At 41.9% G+C, this 13600-nt stretch overlaps 1 protein-coding gene across 4 annotated transcripts in view; it reads right to left on the bottom strand.

The window, feature by feature from the left end:
- Positions 1 to 281: 281 nt before the first annotated feature.
- LOC140741215 (Golgi reassembly-stacking protein 2-like) overlaps positions 282 to 13600 on the bottom strand; it is a 65322-nt gene continuing 52003 nt past the window's right edge. For 3 of the 4 annotated variants that reach the window (XM_073071154.1, XM_073071157.1, XM_073071158.1), the window contains one exon: positions 10015 to 12847. In XM_073071154.1, the coding sequence (XP_072927255.1) occupies positions 12636 to 12847 (212 nt within the window). In that variant the 3' untranslated portion in view covers positions 10015 to 12635. Of the gene's footprint in view, positions 935 to 10014; positions 12848 to 13600 lie in introns of those variants that run through there. The other variant, XM_073071155.1, reaches the window with a different exon arrangement.

Genomic DNA, 13600 nt, shown 5'->3' with positions numbered 1-13600 from the left:
GAATGTTTCTCTTTTTTCTTGCTTTTGCTCTCAGTATGGGCTGCTCAGTCCCTTTTTGTTTTCTTTTTCTTTTTTTTTGTTTAGTGGGTTTTTCTATGTATATAAAAATTATAAAAATTTCTTTATCTTTTTTCTTTTCATGGAATGATAAGAGAATCGATTCTTATTTTTTATTATATACTGTTAGATTAATACTATGTAAGATCTTGATGTTTATTTTACTTTTTATATGAATTGTTATCAATATAGATATTTGAGATAATTCTCATTTATACATATGTACTTTTTAATTAATAAAAAGATTGATAAAGAAAGAAAGATCATACACTTAATACAGAGAGCTAGAAGAAAACATTAGACATAATCTTATCAGGCACACAGAGATTTAACTGGTAAATGGTACTATGATTCAGTGCCCTTCCCCCACCATCAATGAGGGGTGATCATATAGAGGTGTACGAAAATCATGAGGGCACATATGGAGTAAATGCACAGTCTTCTTTTACCCCAGGGTTGGGGAATCAAGAACTAGAAGGCATAGGTTTAAGGTGAGAGAGGAAACAAGGGGCAACATTAATCAACCAGAGAGTGATCAATATATGGAAAGAGCTGCCAGAGGAAGAGGTAAAGGCAGGTACTTTAACAACATTTAAGATACTTGGATGGGTATATACTGTAGATAAGGTTTTGAGGGATTTAGGCCAAACACAAGCTAGTGGGTTTAGCTTAGATGGGGCATCTTGGTCAGCACAGAAGAGCTATCCCCCAGGACTTTCTTCCTTCTACAGGAGTGTTGATTGGTGCTCCGGAGTTTCTTTCACCATTGCTGGGCCACCTTCAGAGCACGTCCTGCAGATTATTGAGTGCTGTCTGAGATAGCCGCTGTGAGGCAGAAGGGTCTGTCTTCTCCCTGCCTGAGGAGCTCTCAGAGGATCTGGTGGACAATGGAAGCACAGCTGGAGAGATATAATACAGAAACAGGCCCTTTGGCCCATTGAGTATGTGCCCACTATCAACCACCCATTTACACCAATTCCATTTTTATTTCCCCCACATTCCTAATAATGTTACAACCTCCCCAGCTTCCACCCTTCACCTGCACACTAGGGATGATTTAGTGGCCAATTATCCCAACAACCCACACATCTTTGGGATGTGGAGGGGGAAGCCCACATGGTCACATGGTGTGAACTCTCTAACTTCCCGTAACACCTCACACTTTGTCCCTTTATCCATTTTTGTTTTTCCTTTCCTCCTGGTCCAACCAGCCCCTATTACTCTTTTCCCCTCCCTACTTGTCCATCACCTACATATTCCTTCTTGCTCCCCTCCTCACCTTCGCTTTATTCCAAGCCTCACTGTCTTCAACCATCACCTTCAGCCCTTTGTTACCTCCACATACATTTCTGAGGAGATTGAGGCAGGCAATGCTTCCACATCCCCATTCTAACAAATTCCTACAGTAGTACCATTGTGTGTGTCCTATCTGGCTGCATCATTGTATGGTATGCAAGCAGCAAAGCAACAGGCCACAATCCTACAGAGGACCATAAAAACTGCCGAGGATCACTAGAGGTCTCCCACCTCCCTATTTGTGACATTTACCAGGATCATATTCAAGGGCCCAAAGCATTGTTGAGGATCCTTTACCACCCATCCCACAATCTCTTTGACCCACTGTGATCAGGAAGGAAATACAGAAGCATCAGGACTAGGACTGCCAGATGGTAACAACTTTGTTGCCCAGGTTGTAAGACTAATTAATACTCTGCCACCACTGCAGTCTCATCACTAGGACAGCAAGCTGTTTACTATTTACCTGTGCTGCTCACTACATGAATTTTGAATTATATTTTATTGACTTATCTGTGGTAATGTTTTGTTTTATGTGCTATGTGTGATACATGTTGTATGGGTGCATCATGGACCAGAGGAACATTGTTTCATTTGGTTGTATATATGTACATAGATAATAAACTTGAACTTGTTATCACCTCCCCCTTCCCTTCTCACTTGCAATCACCTATCACCTACTAGCTCTTTATACCAGCTATCTCTCCTCTTTCTTTGCTGTATGACCCTATAACACTAAAGGGGTTTAGTCGTACAGCACCAAAACATCAAGATGTTTATCTAATCTATTTGCCTGTCTAACGCCCTGCTTAAGATTTTTACTGCTATGCTGTAGGTATTTCATTTTAACAGTTCTGCAAGAGCCGTCTATTCTGCTTTCAGCCTGTTTGGGTTTGAGCTGAGATGAGGGGCTTTGTTGCTCAATTTAGGAATGTGGCATCAGCCAATCAGGATGGTGGAAAGGGGAGAAGGTTTGAGAACGATGGGCAGAGTTTTTGTGAGGGACACTGGTCTTTTTGGCGGGATCTGGGAGAAGATGCCGTCCCTGTTGCACAAGGTGCATAATGCAGATAAATGGCTTCAAGGAGGAAGAACCAATATTCTTGTGGGAGACTCATTTGTTCAAAATGAATTTCGAGCAACTTTCAGAAGGTGCAGTGTGTACATCAAAAGCAATAGCTTCTGGAAGATTTGAGCTCCACCCTGCACAAGTGACTGGCTAGGTGTAATGGAACCCTTTTTCATTCCTTAATAACTGATTGTTTAAGTTAACATTCTTAAATATGCTTCTTTATAATTGTATGCAGTGCACGATCTGTTGTTTCTTGCCAAGGGGCAGTAAAATCACACAGCATTCACACAAACCAGGGTTTTGGTGGGCGGAACCAAAGCTGTATACACCCAAGATGTACAAAGCCGGAGAAAGGTGGGTTTCTCACAGTGGAATCTAGTGGCTGTTAGTGAGGGGCTAACAAGCCACATTTCCAGAGACGCCCAGTAAAAAGTGGTTTCACCTGTACTTGGCCCATCTCCCCCATAAGCTTTTTCTATCCAGGTATCTTTTAAGTGTTTCTTTAATGTCATCATGGTAAAAAATAAATAAATCATGGTACCCACATCTACCACTTTGCATATTCCTACGTCCCTCAGGGAGGAGATGAAAGTGGCTCAATATATATCTCGACAACTCGGGTCTGCACCCTAGCATAGACAATCTTTGGGTTCTTTGCTCCATTCCCTCTCCAGTTTAACAAACACACTTTCTCACGTGAAAGGCCTAAAAACCCACACCGCTCTCCCTACTGATGGTGCCTGGCCAACTGAACATTTCTCGCATTCTGTTTTGACCTTTTGATACCCCGCACAGACCCAGGTTTCATCCACCCAGCACAAGAGAAATTTAAACTCACCTCTGCACTAATTTGATTTCATGAAGGTCTTCATCTGAGATTAATACTTAATCTTGTGTAAGGAAGGAGAAATCACAAACACTGTTTGCAATTCCTTTCCTCACATAGTATTAAATGGCCTAAAGGTAATCTCACTAAATTTGCAGAATGAGAGGGGGCATTGAACATAGAAATCTACAGCACCATACAGGCCTTTCAACCCACAATGTTGTGCTGACCATGTAATCTACTCTAGAGACTGCCTAGAATTTCCCTAGTGCATAGCCTGCTATCGTTTTAAGCTCTGTGTACCTATCTAAGAGGTTCTCAAAAGGCTCTTTTGTATCCACTTACACCACCGCTGCCGGCAGTGCATTCCACACACCCACCACACTGTGTGAAAAACTTATCCCTAACATCCCCTCAGTACCTATTTCCAAGCACCTTAAAACTATGCCCCCTCGTGTTAGCCATTTCAGCCCCGGGAAAAAGTCTCTGGCTATCCACATGATCAATGCCCCTCATTAATCTTGTGCACCTCTCATCCTCCATCACTCCAAGGAGAAAAGGCCAAGTACACTCAACCTATTCTCATAAGGTATGCCCTTCAATACAGGCAACATCCTTGCAAGACTCCTCTGCACACTCTCCATAGAATCCACATCCTTCCTGTGGTGAGATGATCAGAACTGAACACAGTACTCCAAGTGGGGTCTGACCAAGGTCTTACATAGTTGTAACAATACCTCATGGCTCTTGAATTCAATCCCATGGTTGATGAATGTCAACACACCATATGCCTTCTTAACACTGTCAACCTATGCAGCAGCTTTGAGTCCTGTTGACATGAACCCCAAGATCTCTCAGATCCTCCACACTACATCCTTTTATAACAGATAAGGAAAACATTTCTTTAGCAAGAGAATGATGAATTACCTGCCAACTCTTGCTCCACCCCTTCATTGCCACGGGTGGCTGTGGAGGCTAAGTCATTGGGTATATTTAAGGCAGAGGATGATAAATTCTTGACTAGTCAGGGCATGATACAGGGAGAAGGCAGGAAATTGGGGCTGAGTGGGAAAATCTGTACCTAGATCTTTCTGGATAGTTGATCCTGCCATTTAAAGTTATAGGAGTCATAGAACACAGTAACAGGCCTTTCAGCCCATCTAGTCTGTGCAAACTATTAATCTTAGTCCATCAACCTGCACCCAGACTATACCCTCCTATGTACTGATTCAAATTTCTATTAAATGTTGAAATCAAGCCTGCTTTCAAGTTCCCCCTTAAACACTTCACCTTTCACCCTTAGCCTATGCCCTCTAGTTGTAGTCCCACCCAAACTCAGGTGGAAAAAGACTGCTTGCATTTACTTTCTTATACTGCCAATTTTGTCCACTTCTATCAAATCTCCCTCCATCTCCTATGCTCTGGGGAATAAAATCCTAACCTATTCAACCTTTCCTTGTGTTTATTTTCTTAGTTTATTTCTTCAGATATAAATATGAATGTTCAGGAGAGTTGAAATGCTCAAATGATTAGCTAAGAAAGCGCATGCACAAGTGAAGCCTACCTAATTCTGTGTATAAAATCAACTTAAATCTCATGAACTTGCTTAACCAAGATCATGATTGGACCAATACTATATTGCAGTGCAAACAGCTTCAGACCGATGGTTATAAATTCAGCTTGCACTCAGTGGATTTCTCATCTGATCAGAAGGTGGCTTCAAAACTTAGCTGAGGGCTTGATGTCCAAGGTTCCTTCTTGGGCTGGGAATTGCAACCCACATCTAGCTGGAAGATCATACCAATTTCACCAAAACATTATTAGAGATGTAGAACCCTTCAGTAATAGCTTTGTAATTTACAGAATGAAGGGCTGCTTGAAGAAATCCTATACTGCAGAAAACACAGGATATCAATCACCATTTTTATTGATACACTCAAAGCAAATGACTGAACATTTATAACAAAGGGATATTTCACAGTAAACATTAAACTTTAAGAACATAGTATGACATTAATAAGATGTTAAAAGAACACAAAGCCACTGAACTACAATCTGAGTGCTCCCCAAATAAGTCATTAAAACCCTATACTGTATGCTAGATATTGCAATCAGTAGCTCAGAGCCTAATTGGGAAGAGTCTATAGTAAGCCAGGTTGTTGTCACAATGACATACTGCTGGTCACAAAGAAATAAACAATATGATTGCCAATGATACTAGGCACAAATCACTCACTTTATAGAAATACAAGGGGCTTCATACTATTATATGCCCAGTTTCAAATATAATGATCCTGTATCTGAATAATAAAAAAAATTAAGGATGATCAAAACTTGAACTGCAAGCCATTTTCTGCACTCAAAGAAAACCATTCCAGTTCTACAAGATATTTGGTCAGTTTGCATATACTTCAATCCAGCTAAAGATCTATCTAAACCAGATTCCATTTCAAAAACATATTCCACATGCATGCAAGGTGCATATCCAACTCTGTGAAGGATTTGGAACAACAGGGGGGCAGCTGAAACTATCCTCTGGTGTTATTACTTAACAAGTATAGCAAATCTTCAATAGAAAAGGTTTTAAGATTTACATGCTTACAGGCCCAGTGGGGAAAGGAAGAGGAATAAAATGTTTTGGAAAGAACTGCCAAATCTCTCAATGAGCATTCTATTAATACAAACATGAAAGCCCTCTTCTTTCTGAATGAAGGATTGGCTGCTTGGACAGAGGAGTTAAAATGGTTTCCATCATTTCCCTTTTCCCATGGGCAACCAGCCTTTATTATTATAGTGAAGGACAAAGCAAGGAAGACACCTCGACATCTGAACAGCATTGGACCAGATCCACTGTGAATACAAGGCAACGACATCACTTTATACTAGTTTACAAACAGGTGGCGGGAGCCTAGAGAAACTCAACTGCTGACTTGCTTTCTTACCATGATATTAATTTTCTGCTTATTTAACGACATAATCAAAAGCAACAGAAAATGCTGGAAACACTCAGCAAATCAGAGCACAGCTGTGGGAAGAGAAACCGGGCCAATGTTTCAGGTCAAAGACCCTTCATCAGAACAGACGAGAAAAAAATTTAAGCTACAGGGCAGGTGTGCGTCTCTGATAAGGTAAAACTGGGGCTACCATGGGGATAGGATGTAAACAAAGTTATCTGTTCAATGAGTGAATTGGAGCAGTTGGAGAGCAAGAACCTTGTTTACAACGTATCCCTGTGGTTTTATTAATCAGACATCCACCCTTCCTGCAGCATAACAAGTTTATTTTGCCTCTTCCCCAGTTTTAACAAATGTCTTTTGACCTGAAACATCAATTGTTTCTCTCTCCACTGATCCTACTTGACCTGAGTGAGTGTTTTCAGTGTTTCGTCATTTTTATTTTCAGTATTTTAAAAAACATTTTCAGGTTATTAGTGGCATGGCTTTGGCCACATTAAAACCTCACAGAGCCTGTTTCAATATTAAATGGAAGCACTTGGAAACGTTTTGAATACTTTGTTAACAGTGGAAGATCCGATTTGAGAATAAGTAGATTGCAGCACTAATCAATTTTGCAGACTTTGCTGAAAGATTAGTGCAAACAGAAAAAGTGAGAAATCCCATGGGTTGACCACAGAAATTTCACCCATCTCTAAACACCTTAATTTAGCATTAATAGAGTGCAATGCTGAACAAAACGTAATCATAATTACAGGTATATGGTCATAAACTAACACAAACGTGTTTACACCATATTTTTACAGCGCATTTCCTGCACGAGAAATGGTTCAATGCATTCTGCAATACTGTCGGTTTTGATTAACTGCTGAATATTGATTAGCATAACTTACCTGGTAGGTTTGAGTTTTTACTAAATTTGGATCAGGCACAAACAGAATGTCAGGGTAAAAAGGAAAACTTGTACCTCTAACAAAATCTGCAACTAAATCTATACTTGGTAGATCCAAAGAAACTATTCAACTTGACAGAAAGAAGGCAGAGCAGTTTTGTTTAAAATGCTGCAATTAACTGCTTTGCCTCAAACTTTAATCAACTCTCAGGCCCACACTCCAATAGACTGCTAGAGCAGTCATTAAAATGTCATACAAAATACTTGTTTGGAAAAATACAAGAAACTTAACATGCCAAAAAGATAATGTGTGTGCACTGGAAAACATGCATGGGGAAAGTCACCTTGTGTGAACATCGAGGTTTCAACAATGTGATCTGATATTTACAGGAATGCAGTGCCGAATTTGCGATTAGAGTACAAGAATACAAGACAAAGGAGCAGAATTAGACCCAGTTCCCTGTCATCCCCTGATGCACCATCGATAACTCTCAGAGACGTGAGGCAACAGATAGGCTTTTATTAGCTGGAAGAGAGCACTAGCAGCAGCAAGAGACCATCACACAACATCCTGGAGACTGAAGGAGGAGCAATGCCTCCAATCGCCTTTATACAGGGGTCTGTGGGAGGAGCCACAGGAGCAGTCAGCAGGTGGGGGGGCGTGTCCAGACAGGTCTACATAGTTCACCACAGCCCCAATCTCCTGCCTTCTCCCTGTATCCCTTTGTGCTGTGATTAATCAAGAATCTATCAACCTCTGGCTTAAAAATGCCCAATAACTTGGCCTCCACAGCTACCTGTGGCAACGAATTCCACAGATTCACCACTCTCTGGCTAAAGAAATTCCACATCTCCATTCTAAATGGATGTTCCACTATTCTGAAGCTGAATCCTCCGGCCTTGTACTCCCTCACCAAAGGAAACACCTCCAAATTTACTCTGTCAAGGCCTTTCAGTATTTGTTAGGTTTCAATGAGATCCCCTTCTTCATTCTTCTGAATCCGAGTACAGGCCCAAAGACATCAAATGTTCCTCATATGATAATCACTGAATCATTCTTGTGAACCTTTTTTGAACCCTCTTCAATGTCAGCACATCCTTTCTTAGATAAAGGGCCCAAAATTGCTCACAATCCTCCCAGTGAGGCTTCACCAGTGCTTTATAAATTCTCAACAATACATCCTTGTTTTTATATTCTAGCCCTCTTGAAATGAATGCTAACATTGTATTTGCCTTCCTCACCACTGACTCAACCTGGAAATTAATCTTTAGGGAATCTTGCATGAGGATTCCCAAATCCCTTTGCACCTCATATTTTGAATTTTCTCTATTTAGATAATAGTCTATGCTTTTATTTCCTTCTACCAAAGCGCATGACTATACACTTTCCAACACTGTATTTTATCTGCCTATTCTTTTGCCCATTCTCCTAATCTGTCCAAGTCCTTCTGTAGCCTCTCTACTTCCTCAAAACTACCTGTTCCTCCACCTATCTTTGTATTGTCTGCAAACTTGGCCACACAGCCATCAATTCCATCATCCAAACAAAACAAAAAACACTGGAGGAATTGAGCAGGCCAGGCAGCATCTATGGAAAAAAAGCACAGTCGACATTCCAGGCCAAGCCCTTTCAGCAGGACTGGAGAAGAAAAAAAAATGAGTAGATTTAAAAGGAAAGAGAGAAACACAAGGTGATAAGTGAAATTCGGAGGGGATGGCTGAAGTAAACAGCTGGGAAGTAAACTGGTGAAAGAGATACAGGACCGGAGAAGGTTGAGCCTGATGAGAGGACAGGAGACCGTGGAAAAAAGAAAGGGGGGGGGGGAGGAGCACCAGAGGGAGGTGATGGACAAGCAAGGAAATAAGGTGGGGGGGGGGGAATGAGGAATGGTGAAGGGGTGGGGCATTACCAGAAGTTCGAGAAATCGATGTTCATGCCATCAGGTTGGAGGCTACTCAGATCAAATCATTGACATATAACATAAGAAGTGGTTCCAACACGGCCCACGACGTCGACTCAGGCCCTTTATTCCCACTCTTTTCCTCTTGCTAATCAACCTATGCTCTCTCCATGCTAGTACCTTTCCTGTAATACCATGGGCTCTTGTTAAGCAGCCTCATGTGAGGCACCTTGTCAATGAACTTCTGAAAAGTTCAAGTACACAACATCCACTGGTTCTCCTTTATCTATCCTGCTTGTTATTTCTTCAAAGAATTCCAACAGATTTGTCAGGCAAGATTTTCCCTCAAGTAAACCATGTTGACTATAGCCTACTTTATCATGCCTCCAATAACCCCAAAATCACATCCTCAACTATTGACTCCAACAGCTTCCCAACCACTGATGTCAGACTAATTGGCCTGTAATTTTCTTTCTTCTGTCCTCTCCCTTCTTGAAGAGTGGAGATCCATTTGCAAATTTCCCAGTCCTCTGGAACCATGCCAGAATCCATTGATTCTAGAAAGATCAATAATGCCTCTACAATCTCTTCAGCCACCCCTTTCATAACCCTGGGTGTAGACCATCTGGTCCAGGTGACTCATCTACCAGACTTTGTTGTTTCTCAAGCACCTTCTCCCTAATAATGGAAACTTCACTCACTTCTGCCCGAACACTCTTGAACCTCCAGCATACTGCTGGTGCCTTCTACAGTGAAGACTGAAGCAAAATATTTATGCAGTTTGTCCGCCATTTCCTTGTCCCCTATTACCATCTCCCCAGCATCAATTTCCAGCGGTCCAATATCTACTCTCACCTCTCATTTACTCTTTATATATCTGAAGAAACTTTTGGTATCCTCTAATATTACTGGCTGGCTTGCTTTCATATTCCATCTTTTCCTTCTTTATGACTTTTTTTTTTGAGGTGCCTTCTGTTGCTTTTAAAAGCTTTCCAAATCCTCTAACTTCCCACTAATTTTTGCTCTACTATATGCCCTCTCCTTGGCTTTTATGTTGGCTTTGACTTCTCTTGTCAGCCACAGTTGTATCATCTTACCTTTAGAATACTTCTACTTTGGGATGCATCTATCCTACACCTTCTGATTTGCTGCCCTGCTGTCATCCCTGCTAATGTTCTCTCCCAATCAATTTTTACCAGCTCCTCTCTCATGCCTCCAATTCCCTTTACTCCACTGCAATACTGATACATCTGGCTTTAGCTTCTCCTTTTCAAATTACAGGGTGAATTCTATCATATTGTGATCACTGCCTCCTGAGGGTTCCTTTACCTTAAGGCATCTAATCAATTCCAGTTCATTGCACAACACCCAATCTAGAATAGCTAATCTGCTAGTAGGCTCTACCATGAGTTGCCCTAAAAAGGGCATTCTACAAACTCCCCCTCTTGAGATCCCACACCAATCTGATTTTCCCCAATCTAAATGGACACTGAAATCCCCCATGACTATCGTAACACTTCCTCTTTGATGTGCATGTCCTACCTCCTGTTATACTTTGTAAACCACATCTTTGCTACTATTTGAAGGTCTGTATATAACTCCCTTCAGGGTCTTTTTACCCTTGCAGCTCCTTAACTGTACCCACAATGATTCTGCAACTTCCAATCCTATGTCACTTTTTTCTAATGATTTGATTTGATTTTTTACCAACAGAGCCACCCCTCAGCCTACCTGCCTGTCCTTTCAGTACAACATGTGTCCTTGGACATTAAACTCCCAGCTACAATCTTCTTTCAGCCATGACTCAGTGATGTGATCCACATCATACATGCCAATCTGTAATTGGCTACAAGTTCATCTACCTTATTTTGTATATTGTGTATTCAAATACAACACCCTCAGCCTGCATTCACCCTTTTCAATTTTGTCCTTCTTTTACATTACAGCTCATCCCTTTATCTGCAATATTGCCTCATCATCAGCCTGTCTTTGTTAGCAGACTCACTACACTGTTTATAAACCAACTGCCCCATCCTCAGCCCTATCACTCCAGTCCCCATCCCCTGCCAATTTAAGCCCCCTTGAACAGTTCCAGTAAACTTACCCACAAGAATATAACCCAAAAGACCTTTTGTAACAGGTCTTACCTTCCCTAGAAGAGATACCAATGATCCAGAGATCTGAACCCCTGCCCCCTGCACTAGTTCCTCAGCCATGCATTCATCTACCAAATCATACTATTCTTACCCTCTCTGGCACGTGGCACAGAGTGCAATCCAGAGATTACTGCTTTGGAGATCCTACTTTTCAGCTTTTTACCTAGCTCCCTAAAATCTCTCTTCAGGACCTATCTACATCATTGGTGCTGATATGTACAAAGGCTTCTGGTTGCTCCCCCTCCCCCTTTAGAATGTTGTGGACCCCAGTCTGAGGCATCACTGACCCTGGCACCTGGAGGGCAACATACCATCTGGTATGCTTCATCATACCCATAGAATCTCGCCTATTTTCCTCTGAATGTGGAATCTCCTATCACCACTGCAGCAGCTTATATGAAGCAGATTTGGGGCTGGTCCACCAAAACAGAGTGTGCAGTTTGATCAATCAAGTGCTGAGCTGATTTGGAAAGGTTAGGTAGGGGCTGAAACGTGGTGGCGGGGTCCAGGCTGACAGCATATCAATGCAACAGGGCCCAGGTCTTAGAGCAAGGAACAACCCGATGTTTGGACGATTTAAAAGCTGGGCCAGATGGATTGAAAAGGCAGAGTGTTGGGATCAGAGGCAAGGGTTGGGCTGGTTCTGCCCAGTGCTCCACAACGTTTACTCTGCAATGTGCTGAACTGAGGTGGTGGCTGTGGCTGTGGGACTACTCCGGGTTTTGTGCCTGTGTGCTCCACAACGTTTACTCTGCAATGTGCTGAACTGAGGTGGTGGCTGTGGCTGTGGGACTACTCCGGGTTTTGTGCCTGTGTGCTCCACAAGGTTTACTCTGCAATGTGCTGAACTGGGGCTGTGGCTGTGGGACCGCTCCGGGTTTCGTGTCTGCAGGCTCTACGACATTTACTCCACTCTTTGCTGAACTGACGCTGATGCTGAGGCTGAGGGCCTGCTCTGGTTGCTCTGAGCTTAGTGTCTGTGGGTTTTGCACCATTTACTCTGCTATCGTGCTGAACTGAGGCTGTGGGCCTACTTTGGCTGCTCCAGGCTTCATGTCTGAGGACTCACTTCTGTTCTAAATGCTATTTGCTTACTTTTATTGTTTGCACTCTCTCCACATTGGGTGTTTGTCAGTTTTTTAAAAATGGGTTCTTTTGGGGTTTTCTTGTTTTGTGGCTGCCTGTAAGGAGATGAATTATGGTTGTATAATGTATACATACTTTAATAAATGTACTTTGAACTTTGATTGTCATGCTGCTAGAGTCAGACTGACAACTACATACACATTGCTAGATTGGAAAGCCTTACTCATTTATTAAAAGTAGGTAGGATTCTATTCAATTAGAATTGTGGCAGTGCTACTCGTGTTGGGGTAAGCTTCCCTCAGTAGTTTATTAGTGCTTTCTGAACAGATTATATCTTCTGGCAGCTTCATTACAAGTGCGGAAGACAACTTTTCATCTCAGCCTTTGGGAAGAGACTATTTCTGAGCTACAGCAGGTGTGGAATCCAAGACTTTACTCCACTGAGAGTGAAAAGGTATTGTCATATTCTCTGATGAAGTTGAATGGCTGGGGCAAACTGGTGGTGCTGTAGAGAAAGCTGGAAGCACAGGAGCTGTGCCAAGATTTGCAGGAGGAAGGTTGGATGAAACCAGATGTGGTACTGGACTGGCAGCTGACAAGGATGAATCTGGAACAAAAAGCAACCAATTTAAAAAAAAGACACCAGAATCAAGGCTACAGAGGATGCACATCTAACACGAAACAGTAGGAAGTACAGTCAGGTCCACACCTTGCACAAGTCCAAAACTATCCTACTATTATAGCATCTTCACCATTTCACAATGATTAGTTCTACTATTTCATCCCAGACCAGGATTTAAATGTGAAATGTAGAAGCTGTAAAAGGAGAGACTGTACCAAAACACCATTACTCCTTAGGAAAATATTACACTTGTCCACACTGCAGCAAAATATGTGGATCCTGGATTGACCTCTATAGCTACGCAAGGACCCACCAATAGCCAAATTCCTTAGGAGAACATAGTTCTCTACTACTACTGGGTTTAATTGCCAAGATTGCAGATGACATGAAAACTGGCAGTGTTGTTGAAAACCAAAAGGATAGTATTAGGCTACAGAACAATATTGTTCAGTTGGAAAGACCCAATCGCAAATGGATTTTAATTCTGACAATTACAAAGTGATGTACTTGGAAAGGAATAATAAGGAATGAATACTAGGGCCCTAGGGAGGAACAGGGAGACCTTGGTGTACAGGTCAAAGATCTGTGAAGGTGGCAGCACAAGTGGACAAGACAGTAAAGCCTGCCTTCAACAGCTGGGGCACAGAGCAGGGAGGTTGTGGCACTACTTTATAAAACACTGGTTTGGACAGAACAGGAATATTGTGCTCAGTTGTGGTTACTAAACAATATGAAGAA

This window comes from Hemitrygon akajei, chromosome 18, assembly GCF_048418815.1.
Source record: "Hemitrygon akajei chromosome 18, sHemAka1.3, whole genome shotgun sequence".
Taxonomy (NCBI): domain Eukaryota; kingdom Metazoa; phylum Chordata; class Chondrichthyes; order Myliobatiformes; family Dasyatidae; genus Hemitrygon; species Hemitrygon akajei.
Note: the sequence above shows the minus strand (reverse complement) of the source record. Positions and strands in the feature narration are given on the sequence as shown.